The sequence below is a fragment of the Sebastes fasciatus genome, chromosome 15 (genome assembly GCF_043250625.1).
Source record: "Sebastes fasciatus isolate fSebFas1 chromosome 15, fSebFas1.pri, whole genome shotgun sequence".
NCBI classification, from domain to species: domain Eukaryota; kingdom Metazoa; phylum Chordata; class Actinopteri; order Perciformes; family Sebastidae; genus Sebastes; species Sebastes fasciatus.
This window is the reverse complement of record NC_133809.1, coordinates 4,934,116-4,957,126: the sequence shown is the minus strand read 5'-3', so window position 1 is coordinate 4,957,126 and position 23,011 is coordinate 4,934,116. Positions and strand designations below refer to the sequence as shown.

The window sequence follows — 23,011 nt, the reverse complement described above, 5'->3', positions numbered from 1 at the left end:
GAGATGGTAGGAACACGACTTAACATGGTCTCAACAAAAGCCGCCCGAGGGAGAGCTCCGCTGAGAGCCGAGGCGGGTTTTGTTATGACAAAAGGACTATGTGGTAATTAATAGGGGCTTGGGGCACACTGATGGTCTGGGGACTGCAACTGTGGGAGGCAAAGAGGCTGTAAAACACAGAAGAGAGGGGGGAAAAAAAGACAGAAAAGGAATCAAGTTTGAGTCCTTGAAGAAGACAGAAAAGAAGAAGAAATAACTTGTAAGAAAAAGGCAAGTGAAGTGCTTAGTCCTGGGTCCTATCAGGCTGTCTTGGAAAGAAAGATAAGGGAAACAGATGAAGGACGGATGGGAATGTAAAGAGAGCGAGTGACACAGCAGAGGATGAAAGCAAGACATGGGCTCAATTCTCAGCGCTATCAGAAAGAGGGAGGAAGAGAAAGAACGGGGGGAAGAGAGAGCACAGGGAAATGCAAGAAAAAGACACCAGACTGCACTTTAAACCCAGAACTCACAGACAAGAGGGAAGAGAGGAGGAAAATAAAAAGAACTCGAGAGTTGCAGAACGCTTCTGAGCGCAGAGAAGACAACATGCAGACGGAAAGATGATGACGGGAGGAAACAGATGAGAGAGAAAGCAACAAACAGGCTGCAGCCTTCATTTCACCACACAGGACTGAGAAGACAGAATGAGGGAAACACACAGAGAGCAAAGAGAGAGCGCTGCAGCACTGAATAACTAAACTAGGGCTGTCAATCGATAAAAACATTTAATCGTGATTAATCACATGATTGTCCGTAGTTGCGATTAATCGTAAATTAATCACACATTTTTTTCTGTTAAAAATGTACATTAAAGGGAGATTTGTCAAGTATTTAATGCTCTAATCAAAAGCTTAATTTCCCTTGATACTAGTCCAGGGGTCAGCAACCTTTACTATCAAAAGAGCCATTTTAGGCAAAGAAAAAAAAAAAAATCTGTCTGTAGCCGCAAAATATTTGAGCATTGTGATGAAGGTAACACAGCCTGTAGTCTAAGTATATAGTATATAAGTCATATTTGTTATTCGAAATCAATTAACACAAAACAATGATAGATATTGTCCAGAAACCCTCACAGGTATTTAGCATAAAAACAATATGCTCAAATCATAACATGGCAAACTGCAGCCCAACAGGCAACAACAGCTGTCAGTGTGTCAGTGTGCTGACTTGACTATGACTTGCCCCAAACTGCATGTGATTATCATAAAGTGGGCATGTCTGTAAAGGGGAGACTCGTGGGTACCCATAGAACCCATTTACATTCACATATCTGGAGGTCAGAGGTCAAGGGACCCCTCTGAAAATGGCCATGCCAGTTTGTCCTCGCCAAAATTTAGCGTAAGTTTGGAGCGTTATTTAACCTCCTTGGAGAGAAGCTAGTATGACTATAGCTTTAAAACTGAGCTCGCTACAACCTGAAAATCCCAAATTAATGCTTTAAAGAAATTAGTGGCGTCAAAACGACCGTGCGTTAACATGTTATTATCGCGTTCATTTTAACAGGCCTACTGTAAACAAATGAGACCATGGTCAAGATGATCGGTAGCCTCTGTTTTATGATTCTGTCAGTGTCTTTCACATATGTGGACCACATATTCCATAATCCATGATTCTCCTCTTCTGTCGCTGAGGATCACCAGTCCGAGGTGTTATTTCTATCCTCCCTCATTTTATGTAAGAGGATTTCACTGTCGGGGAAAAGAAAAATAACTTTTTGTTCTGTTTGCTTTGGAGGAAACTCCTTCTGTTTGGTTTTACAAAAAATGCAGAGAGACATTTCTGTGAAGTTAATCTTGTGTCTAAATGTAATGTGCAGCGTAGAGACTGACAGAAACTGCAAATACTTGTTCTAAGATATTATATGTAAGACCATGTCCCTGCTTTATGCATGGCTGAATTAATCCGTTGGCCCCGGGGCAAAAATTGGCCCTCTGACCTCCCGACTCCCGGGTGTATGGACCACGTAGCCTCCAAGTTCCCATTAGTGCAAACAGCAGAATATACTGTAGGTGGCAGCTTCATTATCCCCACAGACCCAGAGACCAACCAGTACTCCTGTACCACCTGGCCACAGGTTTTCCGTTACGGTAATTTTATTTAAAACAACTTTTTCTAGGGATTTGCATAACGCGAGTACACCCTCTGTAACACAGGAACTTTACATGGAACTTCCATTTTGTGTAGATTTTGGTGGTCACTGTGTAGGGTTTCCAAGCACCAGAGTCCCTTTAGAAAACCTCTCATTTTACTGCAGCAGGGTCTGGCAGTCTGCCCCATGCAGTCCTGGTTCTGGTTCTCCCCGTGTCTCCCTCCCCTCCAGCGTGCCCAGCAATGAGGGGACCGGCGGAGCAGCGAGGCAAAGCTCTGTACCTGGCTGGAAGAGGAGCTGCTATTTTTCAGGAATTTTTTTCCTTTTCTTTTGACCTTTTTTTTTCGACATTTTGGGGATTTTTTATAAAACAAATTATGACATTTTTCAAATTTTTTAAAAATATTTTCCAGCCTTTTTTTCCGAAATTTTTCAAAAACAAATCAGATTTTTTTCTGACATTTTTCGGATTTTCTTTCTTTTTTTTTTTTTTTGACATTTTTCAGATTTTTCCGGACATTTTTCAGATTTTCTTTCTTTTTTTTTGACATTTTTCGGACATGGAGGCTGGAGGAGGAGCCGCTACTTTTCAGGCATTTTCCAGATTTTTTTCCGACATTTTTTGGATTTTTTAAAAAACATTTCAGACATTTTTCCATTTGTCCATTTTTTCGACATTTTTTTTTCGACATTTTTCAGATTTTTTTTTTTTAATTTTCGGATTATCTTTTTTTTTTTTTTACATTTTTCGGACATGGAGGCTGGAAGAGGAGCCGCTACTTTTCAGGCATTTTTCATATTTTTTTGTTGTTGACATTTTTCAGATTTTTTTCCGACATTTTTGGGATTTTCTTTCTTTTTTTTGTAGGACGCTTTGACTGTAGGACGAAGGTGGCAGCGAAGCCGGATCTGGGTCTGTCTGCCGCAGACAGGAGTTTCTGAAGCTGCATGATTTTTCGTGGAATCCGACCCAGTGGTATCGATAACAAGCATTAAGATTAACTATATAGAAATAGCCAATCTTCTCGCTAATAGTCTCGTTTACTTATGTAGGTCATATAGAGGCATCAGTATTAAATTGAGACTGTTTCATAACCAGTTAAAAAATCCTTAGTAATTTGTTGATGTTATATTATAGAGGTGCAAATTTCATAAATGCAATTAATTAATTTGCCATAGAGGTCTGGTGCCCAGTGGTCCACTTTGTCTGGTTTATAGACCAGCCTTGACTAAGCTGGCTGCGTCTGTTTTTCCTACCGTCTTGGCCTTTGAGTTCATTTTTTTGAATCCCCAAAACAGTGTTTTTTGTGAATAGCTCTCCAGGGTCGATGACTCTGAAAACGCTGCTCTCACATTCTAACAGGGATGAGAAAAATAAAGCTTCTCCAAAACAATGACAACGCCCCGGCTCACAGCGCTCAGACAAGTACAGGCAGGAAGCCAACTTCCTGTCAGCTCCAGCTCTCTCCGAGATCCCTCATTGTTAATGCCAAAATATGTGATGACAATACAGGTGTTGATATGCATTTATGTTTCTGTTAGCAGATGACTTCACCGGCACAGAATACTGATTTGATTGATGGACTGCTGCGGCAACACAGAAATTACTGTTTACGTACCTGGTTAAGAGGTGGCACTTAAGAGCCACAATCAAATCACTGTGATTTATATTTATAGTCGCTTACCAGACAGCAGAAACAGATAAATACATGATGTGAATGAGGACAACTAAATCGTGTGTTCAGCTATGTTGAAACCACCTTAAAAAGGAGCAATGTGTCAAGTCTGGCCAGAGTTTTAGTTTAAAATATTCCAAAAATGAACTAACATCAACAGAATGTTAAGAGGTTTCAGTGTTGACGTTATGTCAAAGACGTCTATGTGTTGTGTTGCAGATATCTACTGAAATGAGCATGCTAACCAGCAAGCCCCGGCCCGTCCTGTCTTGTAATACCACTTGAATCTCGAGAGGCAAAAGTGGCACAGTAAACACAATATAGGCAGACGCCACATGTGAAGATTACAATATAGCAGTGTTATTCTGACCAGCTCTAAGGACTCATTTTGCGTATCCTTGCCCAGCTGTGAGTTAGTAGTTGGCTTTTTTACAATAACTGATGATTGTAAAGTTAGACTGTATGGACCCAGTAGGTTTCCCCCTTTGTTTGTTTGGAGCATGTGGCCAGGTATTACACATCGCACCTTTAACCAGAAGAAAACACATTTAACAAGCGGAGACTCAGAAGAGCATCCAGGATGTAACACAGTTTTGTTGTTTGGGAAGAATAAAGGGGTTTGCTTTTTTTTAGAGACCTGAAATCTCCAGTGTGGACAGAAGTCATCTGCGGATGTAAACAGTGTTTTCAGTTTTACCACCTTACCGCGGACATGAGGTAACACTCTGAAGGAAAACAACAAAAGCTGAATAAAAGAAAAGGAAGTGAAACCAGCCAAAAGAGCATAAAAGAACTTCATAAGACGGAGGAAGGAAGGTGGATCAAGGGGAGGCGGTGTTAAAAAAGTGAACAACAATCAAACAAAGACAGATGACGTGAGGAAGGAACACAAGCGAAAGGATCCGGCGGCTGCGTCTTACCAGACTGTCCTGGAGGAGGGATGCCGCCGGTGCCCCTGGGTAACCGCACGAAGATGGAGAGCACGGCGGCTTTGTTGCCAAAGCAAGGCTCGAGGGCGATGGGCTTTGGGACGGACTGCGGAGAGGAAAACAGAAAAAGAAAAAGAAAATTACACATCACAAGTTCTCTCAAATCCTGGTGAACACACGCCATTTTCAAAGACGCGGATAACAGAGGCTTTGCTGTTGCTGTTCTTGTTTGTGTCAGCGACATGCACGGCAACCAGGAAGAAAATAACTGGAGATACACGGACTGATCTGCGGGCACAAATTGGATTCCCCCACCCTCCCAAATTCCCCCACTGCGCACAAATTCATGACAATGCCGCCTGTGTGCAGCGCGGGGCCGCGACTGGATATCGAGTGGCGGGCCCCGGGAGCGCAGATTTGTGTCAGTGGTGCACTCCTGACGCTGCAGGCTGCCTCACACACACCTGACTCAATATCTCCTGTTTATCAGCAACTCATCCATATGTGGGGGATGAGTTTCCCGCCTGTTAACACTGGCCGGATCTGCTGACGCTCGCCTCGTACAATATTCATGGGTTTACCCTGACGGAGGATATGGAGAACGCTGCGACATCAAGCGCATAAAGATAGCTTCCCTATCTCGTCCTCGCCATCCATCTCTCACTCTGTATTTCAAATTCCTGAGCCGGACAGGAAACTGGGCCATGGCATGGTTTCACACACTCCTGACATTGCCTCTCACACACACACACACACACACACACAAACACACACTCCGAACACAAGTTCAATCCCTTCCCACGCCGGTCTTTATACTCTGGAGAGTTGAGCTTAACGCCCCAAGTGGCAATGCCGCAGGAGAGTGACACACACATTCCTCACACACACACAGTTTTCACACTCACATGCAACTGTATACACACACACACACACACACACACACTTTTCGCCTTCTCACACACAGATTCGTCACAGCTGGTCTCACACATACACACATACAGAGTGTAAGTGTACACATGGGAAGCGGGGCAGTAATGATATTCAGGCTCTGACCCATTTTACACAATTATTCTCTGCTCCGTCTCTCCGAGGCTTACCTTTCATACCAGCAGGATACACAGGCTGTCACACAGGTAGCTGGGGAAGTGGCATAAAGACCTGGATGCCTCTGTATGTGTGCGTATATGTGTATTTGGATTCAGATCAGCTGATGTTGTAACTGAGAGGGATTCTGTATGTGTTTATGCCCCTACAGATGTGTGTCTGCCTGGTTATAACATTTTATCCTCTGTTATTTGCACTGTATGTGAGTTAGTGGATGAATAAACCCTTTACAGACGAGCTGTTCACTCAGTAAATGTGCTGGTAATGTCCGTCTCATGTATGAATAAGCCAGCAAAATCAGTTTTCTGTAAAAGCCACGACCGCAATCTTACTGGAGTTGGACATATTAACATTTCTATAACACATCCTGTGTTATAGAAATGTACAGCTGTGCCTTCTGAGGCTGGAATTATGGCTCTCAGAAGATGCACGTAGCCGTCTCTGTGGGTCTACACAGCAAAGGGTGTTATGGGTAACTGTGGGGTCGCAGCAACGAAGAAGAAGAAATATGTAAATGCATATTTGAATATACAGAAGGTCTTTTTTTCTTTTACATTCAAAGCTTCTTTTGAGGTTTACGAATGAAGGTTTGAATGTCTGTCGTCATATTTTATGACTTCATGACCTTTTTATTGTGGTTATATAAATGCAATTTATGGTGCTATGAGACTGTTGCTAGACTGCCCTGTTAATACAGGTGGCTCTCTTTGTGTGCGGCAAGCGGGAAAGCAAACTGTTTTTGACCGCAGTATGAATGTTGTTTTTGAAAGGCTAAATACCAACAATTATGGATTGAAGCAGAATATTTTGTTGGATAAAAACATTTTGTGAATTTTGGATATGATTACGTCTATTTTTTGGACTTTGCAACGGAAAGGAGTTTTCGGAAATGTTTGGATCACCCGAGTCGGGCAGCTGTCACTGGAATCTAATTCTACAAATAATATAATATAATACTAATAATATTAGTGTATCTTTATCTGCAACTGTGCAGAAATATCGGGTTTAAACAGAATGAATAAACACGCAAAAAAAGGGTCTGTGAAAGTTAACATAATAACGCAAATTTGTTTAACGCCACTAATTTCTTTAATGCATTAACGCAACTTGCAATTTTTAGTTTGTAGTGGGCTCATATCAAACTACAAAACCTAATGAATCCATTGGTACCAACCATGTCATACTAGCTTGCTGCGAAAGAGGTTAAATAACGCTCCAAACTTACGCTAACTTTTGGCGAGGAAAAACTGGCATGGCCATTTTCAAAGGGGTCCCTTGACCTCTGACCTCCACATATGTGAATGAAAATGGGTTCTATGGGTACCCACCAGTCTCCCCTTTACAGACAGTGTTGTTGCCTGTTGGGCTGTGTGTTTTTATTTGTTTCTTTTCCTCCTGCATGCAAGAGGAAACCAAACAGTAACTTGGAAAACCACATAAGCATCTGTTTCCCTACATTTTCCAATTTCATTAATGCAGACTGCTTACAGTATGAACACCCAGCATAAAGCTTTAGGCTACATACAGCATGTGAGGAATTAAGATAGTCGTGATCTAATGTCTCATCAGTTCTGAGTCTGCGTGGACGTCGTCAGATTATATACAACCGTCTGATAAGTGACTAAATTGATGACAGCGTTTATTAGGGATGATTAGATGTGTAAAGCAGCCGCTCTAGCCGCTCCATCTGTAATGGTAACGTCATTTTAAAAAAAGCTGTTAAGGGATAATTATGTAAAGAATACACATGTTTGAAAGACCAAAAAGCCAATTACTTTAACAGATAATAAAGCCAGTTTGTCTGAAAGGGACTCACAGTGTGTAATTTCAATATGACAGCCTGTCTGATTGTGTGTATATTGTTCTCTGCCGCTGAGGACTCACTGTGTTCATGTGTCTTTGGACAGAGAAGGTTATTAAGAGGTTGTGTATGCTTTGCGTGCATGCCTCTGAGCTTGCAGCAATTTCTCAGCTGCGCTCACATGCATGTAGCGTTACATCCCCCACCCAAGAAGTGACAGGGGGGAACAGTTCAGATCAGACAAATGTGCTCGTAGAGGGGCGGACTGGAACCACTGCAGTCAAACCGGCAGCAGCATCAACAACTAATAGGAAAAATGACGAATACTCCTGACACATGTTTGGATACCGAAGTTATGCACAGCACCTCAACTCTGACACGCTGGATCCGTGACAATAAATCATTAACACGGTGCTTTGACTTTGAGAAATGAGCATGATTAATGTAAACAAACTAAGTAGGTCGGGGTCACCGCGTTGTTTTATATCCTCTCCATCTTCAACTCCTTGATTATCTGTCTTCTCTTGTCAAGTCAAGTTTATTTAAAGAGGCTGAAATTAAGACAAGTTTGTCCCAAAGGGCTTCACGATCTGTACAGCATCCATCCTGAGACTCAGACAGACGCATATTAAATATAAACAGAGCGTCTTCTTCTATTAAATGCTTTCCTTTTAAGAAAATAACATTTCCTTTCACTCCCTCTCTCTTTCATTTGTCTTTCCTATATTGCCTCTTTTGGAGGTGCGACTTTAATATCAACGTTAATTCTAAAAGAAACGTTAATGACGGTTAATTATGTATTCAAAATATAGTATTTAAAATAATTGGCATAAACAAACAAAACCGTTGCCGAGAAGATTGGCAGCGTCAAACAACCAGCCATTACACACGGATGTATTTATCCTCCTTAGCAAAGTAAATAGAAAAAAAAATACAGAATGATAACGAGCCAGTGAGGACGAGTCGTTCCAGAAAAGTGAAAACAGGTTTCTATGAAAAAAAAAGTGGTTTTAATTATGACAAACACTAGAAGCAACAACACCACTGATGTGAGAGAGACGCTGCAAATCATCTTACCTCAAATAAACAGCATGACGGTATATAAAGTGATTTGACTGTGACATTCATCACAGTTTTATCTCATCGTGTGGGTTTGTCTCACATGAACTGCTTGCTTGAAGGTCTTAATAGTGGGACACAAAGAGGTTTACAACCTTTCAAAGTTACAATCCTTACAGTAATAATCTCAAAGATTTTCATTTAAATAATGTCTGTTAAAGTCACTATATATTGTTGAATGAGGTAACACATTGGTAAATGAGCCTATGGCCCTCTGATGAAAGCCCTTGCATTTGCAGTATTACTATTATTTAGGGCTGTCAAAGTTAACAGTTTCTTCAACATATTAATGCAATCGATCTGTCGGTTGTAGCGCTGCCTAGTTTGACTGTTTGGTCAAAGTTCATGAGTGATTGACAGCTGGCTCTCATAGATGGTTGCTGGACAGCGGACCTCAGATCAGCTCTGACTGCTTGTTTTCCTCCGGTCTGTGAAATCTTGCAGATGCCGTTAGGAGCACCGGAGAACACAGAGGAACATGATTTTTTTCAGGTAACCTGTTTCATGTACTACTGTCAGGATGTAGTGACCGTTTTATAAAAATAACTTTTTTTGTGTGCTCATAAGTTTCTTAGAAATAAGTCATTCAGCATGAAAAAATCATAAAAAACAAATAATCAACTAAAGAAATCTCAGTCGACAAAGACCAAAACGATCGAGTAGTTGACTTATCGACTAAGAGGAGGCAGCTCTAATGACATACTGTACATACTCTAGGTTCCCATTGAATCCCACACAAGAAAGGCGGACTCCACCACTAATGTAAACTACTATCTAGTAAGGAGAGGCTATTACAGAACGCAAATAATACTTCGAATGGCTATTGCTGGAAAAAGACCGTCCATAAATTGTACCAAACATTCGGTTTAATAAAATGAACTTTTGTTTTATATTTAAACTGTCAGAAGACAGAAGAAAATAGCAAAGAGAGAAGAAATACTCTAATTAAAAAAGTGTTTTATTCTTTTCTTTAATTTAGTCAACTTAAATAAAACTAAAATCACAGTAAAATTCATTAATTATAGTCAAAGAGGCTCGGGTCCCACTCCGGAAACACTTTAGAGACGCTTCTTTAACACTCACGAGAGAGGTGGGAGTGAACCAGATAAAAGTCTCCTAATTAAATACTAAAAGAGAGCAAATTTGCAGTTTTGTTTTCCATTTGATAACAGTAAAAGACAACATTGTCCCTCAGGGTGACGAAACATTAATATCACTTACAGCTTTGTGTGTGATAAATGAGTAATGACTCAATAACTAGAAGAGACACTCAGTGTCAGGATCATTTCTTTCCATTTTCAAAATCACGGCGCTAGAACATCATTATATGCAAGCTTACATGGATTGCTGAGAAATGGGAATAAAAACACTGACAGCTATTCCAATGCAGCATTAAGGTGGTGCAATATCACACTTGGCTAATTTTGCTCCTCGATCTCTCTTGGTACTGTACAAAGAGAGATGAAACAATTATTTTGGCCTTGCCAGAAGCGATCCAACCAGGCGTGGTTTGCTCCAGTCCACAGGCCCGTTTTTGCCTCGGGCGAAAATGTATTTCTCATCCATTGTGTTTGGAAAAATGAGGGCTGATAACCTGAACACATCTGTACTCTATGTGTTAAAAAATAAATAAATAAATAAAAGAAGACTGGCAGCTTTTAATTTCACAGCTTAGGGCTGCCGTTAAGACTCGTCTGCCAAGTCCAATTTCCACTGCAGCAGCTGCAGGGTGCTCTTAGGTTCTCGCTTGTTTACGTGCTTGTCTCTCATTTTTCTAACACACCCGCATCTCATATTCAAACCGGAGAGGGAATAGGCACTGCAAAATACATTTTGGAAGCGCTCGCTGTCAGACTGATGTGGGATGTGACAGCGGGATGATTTTGATTTCAACTCGTTTCGTAATCGATTTCACTGAGTGTTCGTCAGTGCGACTATTGCATCCAATGTACAACCTCAATTTCAACCCGACAAGCAAGGTGCTTCGCTTTCCATATTTTTGACGAAAACAAAAACAGTGTGCCCTTAAAAAAAAAATTATCTCCTTCAACACACTTTATTTTGTCCTGGAAATTAAGGGGGGAAAAACAAAACAAAACACCTTGAAAAATTCAATTATCCATCCTTTTAAACTCTTTGTGCATGTGTTTTTTTGGGGGGGGTTTTGTGCCTAAGATGTTCCCCAAAGGTAGTGTGTCTTTTCCCGCGGTCTTCTTCAGAGGCTGCGTGTTAATAACATTCCCCAGCAGATGCCTTTGTTTTATAGCGCTGAAGCCCTCCCCTGCCCAACCTCCCCCACCGGCACCACTCAGGAGAGTTATCTAGACTGGCCAGGCAGAGCGGCAAAAGGTTTTGTTAAATTACCTCCAGTAATTAGCCCAGCACGTGGGATAGCTGCTGAGCCCACACACACACACACACACACACACACACACACACACACACACACACACACACAGACGCAGGCTGATGTGGGCATACACTGCGGCTGCATGCTGCTACGCTTTCATCCGCTGCATTCATCTCTACTTTAGCAGCAGCTGGGGATGACTTTCCCCCCGCCAGCGACGAAAGCGAGTCAAACTCCCTGTTGCTATGACTCACCAGGTACAGCCACTTCCACTGAGCCCACTTTGATGAGTTTTCAGCTGGTTTTCTGTTTGCAAAAGAAATGTTTTGTCAGCCTGTGATAATAAACGCCATATTGCAACGTATTTATGCTAAACACTGCAGGAAAAGTGAAGAACGCAAGATAAGTTTAAGTGAACTTTATCTCAATGAATTTGAATTTTGGTTTTCGATCTGAAAATCTGCCGTGAAATGGATCCGATAGAGTGCAGCGCTACAAACTACTGCGAGTTAACAATGGCCACGCCCACAACACATTGGTCAGTGCCCTTTGGCATCGGAAACCGACGCACAGGGGACCCCTCTTGTGTTAATTCTGGATGGACCAGGGACGGCGTGTCACTATACGTTACATGCATAGTGTCCTTTCAAAATAAACTTCCGTTTTCACAGGAAGTTAGGTTTAGGCAACACAAACACTTGGTTAGAGTTGAGAAACGGCCGTGGTTGACGTTAACTTCACTGACTAGCAACTCACATGACTGACGATACTAACGACTCACGTGACTCACAGGACTGAAGATACCAACCACTCACTTGACTCACGGTACTACCGACTCAAGTGACTGACGATACTAACGACTCACTGGACTGATGATGCTAACGACTCACGAGATTCAAGGGACTGACGATACAAACGACTCTTGGGCTGACGATACTAACGACTCACGTGACTCACAGGACTGACGATACCGACAAGTCACGTGACTAAAGACTGACATGAAAAAATAAGTCAACGGGACACAAACACCGGTCGGTTGAAAGTCTTGTGTTTGTTTGACCCATCCACCTCCCCCTCCCACCAGAAAAATATGGTGCACCATCTTTTGTCATTACACCTGACCAGGGACTGCATTTGAAAATTAGCCAAGATGGCTAAACTGGCATATTAAATAATAAAATAAATAAATAAATAAATAAATAAATAAATAAATAAATAAATAAATAAATAAATAAATAAATAAATAAACAAACAAACAAACAAATAAATAAAAAATAAATAAGCTGTGATATATTCTGTTGAACCGTCAAGTGACATAGGAAGGGGAGCCATATCTGAACGGCTTGTTGAAGCCCACAAAAAACTGACTGGGTCGTCTTATTTCACAGTTTGCGGGTTGGTAGCCACTCCAGATACCCAAATGTCTGTAAAATAAGCACTGAAAAAGTGAGTTTTTCATGATATGTTCCCTTAAAGTTCTGAGGCATACAGCACACGATAACTGCAAACATTTCAAAAACAAATCTTCGACATCCGTCTCTCCAGGTAACCAGGAGATAACACTATTATTTCTCATGAAAGATGCCATAAATAACATCACAAACAAATTAACTTCTAGATATAAATAAAACTTCAGACGTCAAAGGTATAATTGTGTTACGCCTCTTCTCATCTCTACATCATCATATGGAAAATATTCAGAAGACAATCTGCCGTCTGCTGTCACCTCCAGTTTGCTGCATGCCTCCTTCTCAGGCATCTCAACAAAATGGTGAGTCAGTCTGTTGAAACACAAGTCTTTACCATATACTTATCTATCACAAATGAGCATCCCTCTGCTGTTTTGACCTGGCAATCATTGACTTTAAGATTAGCACATTTGGTATAGAAATCAGCTGTATGCTTATAGGTTAATGCAATATACAATGAGTGGAGGTATAGATAACAGTGAACCACAATCATGTTAGATAAACCAGAGCTGTTTCTTCGCTGCCCCCCTTTTTTTTTTTTTGCATCAAATGTCCCGATTTTCTCGTCCCACGGTACCTATAAATAAAAGCAGAGCAGAAGGCGTCACAAAGGTAATCATCTGCCCGTGATGCCGGGGCCGCAAGCTCCATTTGGCAGAAGCCGAGTGAATATATCTCATCGGCGGAGCAAGTTTGGACTTCCCACCGAGGCTATAAACAACTTTAATGATCTTCAGCTCGCTGTGAGGCGCCCGGGCCCCCCCGTATACTCCGATCGGGTCTTAATGCACTACTGTAGCATCCTGATAAAACAGCACGGAAACAAGGGGAAGGAACCTGCTCCGAGTCGCTCAATCTGAGCCGGGGAGGAGATAGTATAGCGAGCGAGCGTTCACCGTTCGGGCCGGTGAAGGCAGAGAAAGCTGAGGAGGAAGATCTAAATTGGATCTCTGCTGCTTCTGGGATGCTCCTGCCCTGACGGAGAGGAAGAGAGCAGGCCGGGAAGAATGGAAGAAAAGAGGAGTAGAGGTGCGAGAAGAAAAGGTAAAGCAGAGACGGAGGAGGAGGAGGAGGTGGAGGGCGCCTGATTTCCACGGCAAGTTGCATCTTTTCACACACGCCAACATGCAGAGGTGCACAAACACACACAAACAGAAGCAGCAGATAAGGGCTACAGAAAACCCCAGACAGCTGATAGGATCAGTGAAGGGCTGGTAAATTAGAGGAGAACACTATAGTAAAGTAAGGATGTCAGACAGGAGACGACAGAGAGGAGAAGAAAAGAAGAGAAAAGATACAAAGAATAGAAAAAAAGACACAAAAGAAAATAATAAACAGCAAAAAAAAAAAGAAGAGGAGGAAAGTGAAACTAAGAGAAGGGAAACAAGGACACAAGATAATGACATTTTTGAATGGAACAAAATAGAAAACAAAGGAAACAATTTTGTGAAAAGAACAAGAGATATAAGAAAAAAAGACTAAAAAAAAGAGATGATGAATTGAAAAGAACATAAGAGATGAAAAGAAGAGAACAGAACAAAAACAAGACAAGTACATGTCTGGACCGTGTACAGTCAGTCTATGAATTTGTGGCTAAATTGTTACACAAATAGTTAGTGGTCATGTCTATAAAGTCCAGCGGTACATGTCCACCAAGTCAACGAGGACACTAGGGGATGCGCTGCGCCACTCAACTGGCCGTTCAAGCGGTGACGTACCCGATCGTTGAATGCACCTGACTGGTCCCTGGTTTTCTGCTTGCTGTTTCAAACAAGCCCCCAGGAAGAGCGCTGGTCGTTGATGTCAATTTTCATAGTGGTCAAACAGCGGTACAAAAATACTTTTTCCCATAGACTTACATTGGGAAAGAGACGTCTGTAACTCAGCGGCTAATTTTTTTTTGAGGTGAATCAACTTCCCAGTACGCACACTTGAATAGCCCTAATTTATATCATTAGATCCTAAAAGTTGTAAAATGCACTAATAGCCGAATCCAGAGTTATTTTCCTTCCTCCGTTCATGTGAATGAGAACCAGACCGAGGCTGGGAGGCAGATATAGCAAGCCGTGACGACAGCGTTGACGACTGTGACCCCGTGACCGAGCGGACACTACCCTGCCTGCTCTACGGGCCCAATGGATGCGTAAGATCGCCGGAGGATCCGGGTACTTTTCCACTTGGAAGTCGAGCCATTTTGGCTTCATGCGCCACTGAGCAACTTTCATAGGAATGAACGGGAGCCCTCCTCCAACGCTGTAACCAGTTCTTTTAATACATCCATGGTTTCAAACAGGAAACAACATGGCGACCTGCTCGTAAACTTTCTGTTATTCCATCCAAACAATCCACCAAAATCTACTTTTGAAAACATTTTAAGCGAGAAACAGGCTATGCCGCTGCTGAATCTGGTTTGATTTTAGAACTAGATCTCCTAGTTTGACAGCTTGGTCCAAGTTTCGTGAGCCGGATGCGTTGCGATGGACGGGTTTATTTGCATAAAGGACTGTTCCCGCCTTTTTATGTTGGAAGACCAACAGCCAATGAGGAAACTGCAACAGTCCGCCGACCAATCGTTTAACTTCTTCTCTCAGTAAGTAAGTGACAGACTTTTGCGTTTGCAAGGCTGGCCCTCTGCGGTCAAGCCAAAAAGGAACAGGAAAAAAGAGATGATGAATTGAAAAGAACATAAGAGATGGAAAGAAGAGAACAGAACAGAAGCTAAGAAAAAGGGAGAAAGAGGGGACAAAAGAAGAGAAAGAATAAAAGAGAAACAGGGTAAAACAGGAGAGAGATGAGACAAGGACAAAAGAGAAGAAAAGACCTGCAGAAGGAAGAGGAGAGAAAAGACAAAGGAAAGATGAGATGATAAAACCAAGAACAGAAGAGAAGAAAGGAGGAAAACTGAGACTAAGAAAAGGGACAAACAGGACATGAGAAAAAGAGAAGACGACAGGTGAAAAGAGAAGGATAACTTTAAACAAAATAGTAAACTGAAGACAATCTAAAGTGAAAAAAAGAGGAGAGAAGAGAGGACAAGATAAAAGTTGAATAGGACCAAAATAAATCGCAAAGAATAAAGCAGAGCCAAGAAAAGAGAAAAACATAAGACACGAGGGAAAGAAGAATTGAAAAGAAGAGAAAAGGAGAGGCGAGAGCATTAACAAAAGGGACAAAATGCATGGGACAAAAAGAAAAGAGGCAAGGAGTGAAGAAGAATAGAGGACAAAAGAGAGGTGAAGAAGAAGCGGGACGGTTTCTGTTGGAGCAGGGATTTGATTAGCTGCTGCTGGTCCCGAGGGGCCCTGCAGCCTCTGCTGGGACTAACCTTGTGCTCGGGAGCCAAGCCCCCCTTGAGATGCATGGCCCCTGTCAGAGCCGAGGGGCCCCGAGCCACCCTGCTGAACCAGCCCTATAATTCTGCACCACATCTGCATTCAGAGGTCATTCATCACAAAGTGCACAGTCACAGGTAGACCTGCCTGCGGCTCCGTGCCCGCTGAATACCCAACTGCAATTTCTATAACTCCGCACAATTCCTACTTTTTAAATGTGCCATGCTGCTGCTGCCGCCGCGGTAGCTCAATATCTGCATTTAAATCTGCTCCAACCTTCTTCAGCCCCGCGACTGCGTCAAACTCTTCTCTATGATGAAGTCTTATCAACCACTATCTCCAACTCAGCTTGATCTTTACGTTTAAATCTGCCCTTCTGCTACTTCAACCGGCTCCGGCTCTATACTTTTAAGCTTCTGTATGTTTAAATCTACAAAACCACTGTGCTTGAACTTAAAATCTACTCATCATTTTGCAACTAAATCTGATAAAATATTCTGCCCTTAGCTCGGTAAAAAGGGTGAGATCAGCACATCCTGACAGCCAATTTCTCCTGTTATGAACTCCACCGGTTTCACACATCAAAGTCTGTTTACAGGTCTCAAAGAGTGCCAACGCATAAGTGAAAAAAAGTTGTATGAAGCTGTTTGTAGCTCCAGAGGGAGCTGCGTGAAGATAAACTGCCTTAAGTGATGTCACTTGAGTCAGCATCAGTTGGGGCTGAAGACTAAAAGCTAGAAAATTAAACAAATCTCTAGATTTAGAAAGAAGTGATCTTAGCAGACCTCTGTAGCCCGCTGCTCATCTCTCGAGGCTACGTTAGCAACTTATAGCATAACGCAGCTGAAAGTGGGCGAGTTGCATTGTGGGTAGTCCGACCTACTGAATGTAGACTGTGGTTATAAGTCTGCCAAATAGATAAAATAAATAGGTCATTAAATGCAGCAAAAATAATATTAAAATAAATGTATCCATTAATTAATGAATTGATAAAATGTGACATAAATTGATATTTCTGTTTTAATTTACTTCTTTATTTATTTATTTTTGTATTAATTTCCTTATTTATTTATGTATAGTGTTTTTGCATTTGCATTTATTCTTCTGTTTATTTTTCCCTTTCATTTATTCATTTATTTTTTATTATATTTTTAAATGTATTTATTTATTTTTGCATTTATTTTTGCATTTATTTTTTATAAATAAATAAAGAAGCGAATTAAAACAGAAATATCAATTTATGTCACATTTAATTTAATTAATTAATGACTACATTTATTTTTAATATTATTTTTGCTGCATTTAATGACATATTTATCGAGTAATTTATTTATTCATTTATTTATGTATTTTTGGTTTTGCCTGTTCTGTCCTCCATACTCAGGTATACAAGCTAGCATGGTGTCAATGGATTCCTTCCTCCTTTTTTAGTTTCTCATAGTACCACATATCTTCACTCTAGCGTTAAAACTGAGCCCATTACAACCTCTGAATGACAGAATAGCGGCTGGGATTTTTAATTACCCGTGTGTCTGAGATTTCTGCCTCCACACGGAGGTGGAAGAAGTTTGGTTTGTAGTACTCACATCATTAAAAAAATTATATTACCAAACCTAAAGCGCAGCTGGCGGTTTTATTGAAACTAGCTTTCTACCTGTGGTGGAAAATGACTGTAACAAATTCGTTGTTAATGCTTAATCTCCTTAAGTGTTGGGACAAAGAAGTCTGTTTTTATCCTGATCATCATCGTTGATTAGAAGACGCTTCTTATCTCGCTCCATTCTTCTGACTGTGACTCCATTAATCCCATTGTTAGGAGACAGCAGGTGTTTCCTCTTGACATGGAAGTGGGTCTTGTTTACTGCACTGTATAAATGTGATGCGTGTTGTTCCTTCATTAGAAGATTTACAATATTTAAGCTGCATGATTTTTCTCTCTGCCGATAAATTTAAATACTTTCATGTAAGACAGTTTTCTTTATTCAACACTAAGAAAAAGACCCCAAAAAACTATCTACAGTGAGTCTTTTTTCAACGTTTTGAGAAACACAAACCAAACTTCTGTTTATCTCCATACACTGTGGTAGTGGCAGACGTCTCATATAAAGATATCTCCAAACCTTGGCATGGTTTAACGCCATTATTGGTGAGAAAATTAGTTTTTTGTGATTTGGGAAAACACAATTATCATCTCAAACCAAACAACAATAACAGCAACCTGATGTACTGAATGCAAAATGTTACACAAAAGGCTCAAATATGAAGCCAAAGAAGTTGGGTTTGTATCCAAAATCAGAGGTCAAATATGACGTTCCTTGCTTTTTAGTTTGGGGTTCTGACTTTTGCATTCTTCGGACAATTGTTGCTTATTTCTTTCACTGTTTGATTTAAAGGGACTGTTTGTAACTTTTTACAGGTATAGATCTACCGGGCCGGGATCCCATGCGCGCTCGCATATGCGCGCTCCGGAGGCTGCAGCAGGAAAAGCCAACACTAGGATCAGCAGTGATTCATGGAGAGACCTTCGTCTGGTCAGCTAACATTACTGCCAAGCAGCTGAAATATAGAGTGATATTGTGCTTTTAGCTGACGTGTGTCGCCTCACTGTTTTGAGCGATGCTCGTTCATGTCTATTTAGAGCGAGCAAGCGCGATCCCGACGCTGACTTTCGTTGACTTAACGGCCACAGGTGTCGCTGTTAAGCATTTATGAAAGTTACAAATAGTACCTTTAACAAATATTATATAGTTGAAGATTTTAATTTAATATTTACTTTGTAGCTAGGCTGAAACAACAGCAACACACCCAGAAACTAAAAGAGAGGGGTTGTGTCTAAAAAAATAAAATTACCACTTGTGTCAAGTCATGCAACTAAAATCTTCACTTCAGGATAATCATTGAAGACTTGAACCTGATCCTGGTGTAGGGCTGTCACAATAACGGCAATATTGCAATACCGCTCTATTGACTAGCCAACTGCAGGTGATGGCAAGCAACCGCCACTACCGCTATGTTCATGTTATTTATTTTGTCTTAATGGGAGCGCCGCATTTTTACACTTTACACACTACAAATGGCAGCAGCGCGACGAGGCACTGAGCGTCTATTCTGCGCTAAGTGCTGCACTTTTGGTGTTTTTTTCTGGAGAGTTGAAAAATGTTCAACTTTGGTAAAACTCTGCGCTCGTCACTGTCGCGTTTTAACTCATTCGTACGATCACAATGGAGATCACATTGACCGGCGGGTTCGTCCTCTCTCCCTACGTGCTTCGACCTTCCATTCATCCAGAGCAAGTACTCCACCTTGTGCCGACATTTTTACTTCTGCAGATATTCTGAATCATAGCAGCCAGACGCAACCAAAAAGTCTCACCTAAAAAAATACCCTGCGCCTCATTGCCCTTATATAGCACTAAAATCAGGATAAATGAAGTAATTTGTAAAAAAAGAAAAATGCAATTATACCACATATTACACTGTTAAGCCAAGGGGGGAAATTCCTTCACGGCAACAGCCCTATCCTGGTGTAATAAAATGCAGTCCCAACAGCAGTATCCTGATTTGTTCTAAAGTTAAAGCTTTAGTTTAAGTCTTTCACTCTGTATACTGAACTCCTTTTTTGAATGGCTTCATTCCAACAAGCCGTACATCCATATTGAAAGAACCTGTTACCTTCGATTCCTCTGTCAGCGTTTCAAAAACACAGATGGTTGGATGCACCAAAACACGGCTGTTTTTATGAGATGAATCATGACTTTAATAGTGTCCCCTAATGTTCTTAATTTCATGCCAGCAAACATTTCCCGCGAGTAGGCGTAAAATACCAACTTCTTTTCCAAATGAAGAATATCTCAATGTTGGAACGGAAAGTCTTATCTCATTTCTAAGTATAGTGTCTTAATCTACAATACGTTCCTCTCATCTACATGTGTTTAACTCCGGGGTTAACTGAATTCAGTCTCATTAGAATTCACTGCCTACCCACAATAACTGGCTATGTGGTATAATGTGCTGTGTTACTCATCAGCAGCCCGCTTTCATCATCACCCGGCCTTCACACTGTCCCGTCTAAATGTACACCGCATTGACCCTCATTAGGTGAGGACCTGCACTCCACTTCAAACTCTCCCTCCTCCTCGGTGAGCCTCCTCGGCTTGTTGAATCACCTTTAAGAGTTCAGTTCATGAAAAATGACGTAAAACAAATGGTGTGAGGAACATCTATCACCACACACTCTTAGAAATAAGGGCTCCAAAAGGGTTCGTCCTGAGGAGCTGATGCTCTACCCAGAACCATTTGCTTCTGAAGGGGTTTTCAAGGGTTCTTTGTAAGACTCAGGCCTTGTTCAGACCTCGCATTAACATGCATTTTGGGTGATCGGATCACAAGTGGACAGCTTTAAGTACGTCTGTTCACACCTGGCATTAGAATGCATCTCTACATGCGTCTCCAGTGACCACTTGTGATCCGATCTCACTTCCCTGCTCTATATGCAAATAAACACGCAGTAAACACACGGCTAATAGAGCAGACGTTGTGACATAATACTACAGGAATGCCAGTAGTAATATCCTACATATTTGTGAATTCGGGTACATTTTATTAACATCAAAATAAAAGTTTATTGTCTACCGGCGGTCCACCTCCGTGCCGCTGACACCACCGCATTTACCAGGCGGCGTACAGAGCTTCAGAACTAGGGATGAAAGCGAGTGGGTAGGTGTCACCTCTGTGCAGAGCACCGGAGCAAAAACACTGACACATCACATTCACAGTATGATAATAATGCACTTCCTAAGCCTAGTCTGATTTTAATATGTTGTTATATGAGAAAAAACAGTTGTACCAACAGGATACAGTAGACTAGAGCACTGAAGCCGTTTCCACATCTGCCTGACTATTCACCTGAGGAGCGCAGTGACCCTGCGGATCCAAGCGGGACGTCATGAGAAGGCATTCCTTAATGTGGCCCAGTACACATTCGCATACACACTACTAAAAGAATGTGGCCATACCTGTATGTGGCTCAGACCACCTCTGAATGTGGTCTGAGCGATCAGATCCCAATGCGTCCTCAATGCATCTTGAGTGTGTTCACAGCTGTACATAGAGCTGTCCACTTGTGATTGGATTACTGAGGACGCATGTTAATACCAGGTCTGAACAGGGCCTAAGAGTTCCATTAAGAACCCTTTGCATCCAAAGAACCCTTTTTGGAAGAAAGAGTTCTTCAAGGATTGTTGACAGCACGGGTCCTCCCAGCCCACGCACCCCCAAAGACTGTGATTGTGAACCATGATTGTTTAAAGGTCCAATATCATCATCACCCTTTAGGAGCCTCTTGAGGAACCCTGGGTGGGTTCTTGTTAGCAAACTCAAGGCCTTTACACAAAGGGGACGTGACAAATAAACGACTGTGAATATTATATGTCATGGGCTTTTATTGTGAAAGGTAAGAACGGAAGGAGTGGATCTGGTCTGCAGGTTGAAAGGATTAATAAAGTTTGCCGTCTTGGTTTGGACTACGGAGCCTCCTTGTTGTTGTTTTATAAATATAAACACAACTCAACCTGTTCCGCACAACGTGATTGGTTGATGCCTTTAATAGCTGTCCAAAAGCTTAGAAAAAACAACCTCTTTGCTTTTTTGCCATGTAATATTTGAGTTCTGTGCTCATTAAAACAACTGTGACAAAACAAAATACTGTGATGTGCAAATTAATCACACGAAAGCTATAACCTACTGTTACAGAAATTGCAAGGAAAAGAGAGAGAAAGGGAGAGGACCTTTTGTTTTTTTATGAGCATCAGTCGTCCTTCACTCAGTCAGTCAGTCAGTCAGAGAAACAGATCTCAGTCAGATACACAGCTGCAAGAAAAAGTTTTTCTTCTCTCAGTGGGACTATGGGGACACGTCAAAGAACCCTATCTGGTTCTAGTTAGCACCGCTATTGAGAGTGTACTGTGGACTGTAATCACAAACTGCAGTCGACAGGCACAAGACTGAGCTCCCACTTGAGGGAGGATGAGCGACGACACCGATGATGGATGGAGCTTCCTGTCAGCCCAGAAAAAAAAGAAGCAGGTCTCTGGGGTTCGGCAGTGATTGCTCTCAGAAAAAAGGTTGTGCTCACCTTGACGTTTCCTCCTATCAGGTCAGGTGGCTCGTCGTCCGTCTCCAAGGCGACGTTGATGGTGGCGAAAGGCCGGCTGGCCATCTGTTGCATCTCCCTCAGCAGTTGCTAGGGAGAAGGAGGGAAGAAGAGGAGGAGTGCGAAGGTCAGTGACAGGTAAACACAGACTGTCTATTGTCCGATCCATGTCCCAGCGCATCTTTCATCTCCAGCTACTGAATAGAATTTAAATTTGTTTTTAAAGGACTAGTTCACTAATACAACTTGAAATCAAAGAGGCAAAGACTGGAAGAAGTATTCAGATCTTTTACTGAAGTAAAAAGGGCGATATCACAAGTAGAAGTCATAACTTTCACATTACGCATTGTCATTTGATCAATTAAGAATGCACATATATTAGTTGGTGCAGCTTAAAGCTTCAAAAGTAGAAGTACTCATTATCCTGAATGGTGCTTTTAACACTTTATAAATCAATAATGATGGTAATGAACCTGGCAACCCAAAGACACCCTTAATAACAGCTTACGACTGATCTATAACATATTATAAATGATCAGCCCAGTCGTACAGCAGTTCGTGAAAGAGTCACGAAATTTAATGTATTGATTGATTCTTTTATATTCTTATGTAATCCACGTAATTGTGAAACGGGAAGTATAAAGAGCGGCGAACGCTGAGTAAAGAGGAGGTTGGGGTGGATGAGTGGGTAAAAAAAACACCGGATTTTCAACCAGGAGACCTGTGTTCGTGTCCGTGTGAAACCACAAGTCAGAGTTGATATTTGTCACGTAACTTCCGTACTTAAGTTACACCACTTCTAGTGTTATTTTAAGCCAAACCACGATCTTTTCCTAAACCTAACTAAGTAGTTTGTTGCCTAAGTGCCAACTAAGTCAATCTATTCCTAAACCTAACTAAGTCGTTTTTGTCACATAATTTCCGTACTTAAGTTACGCCACTTCTGGAAT

General features: G+C 41.5%; 1 protein-coding gene across 4 annotated transcripts in view; it reads right to left on the bottom strand.

The window, feature by feature from the left end:
• The window catches only part of atrn (attractin), a 178,025-nt gene that overhangs the window by 9,300 nt on the left and 145,714 nt on the right, over positions 1-23,011 (bottom strand). For all 4 annotated transcript variants that reach the window (XM_074660833.1, XM_074660834.1, XM_074660835.1 and 1 more), the window contains 2 exons: positions 22,044-22,151; positions 4,728-4,842 (listed from right to left, as the gene is read on the bottom strand). In XM_074660833.1, the coding sequence (XP_074516934.1) occupies positions 4,728-4,842; positions 22,044-22,151 (223 nt within the window). The remainder of the gene's footprint in view (positions 1-4,727; positions 4,843-22,043; positions 22,152-23,011) is intronic.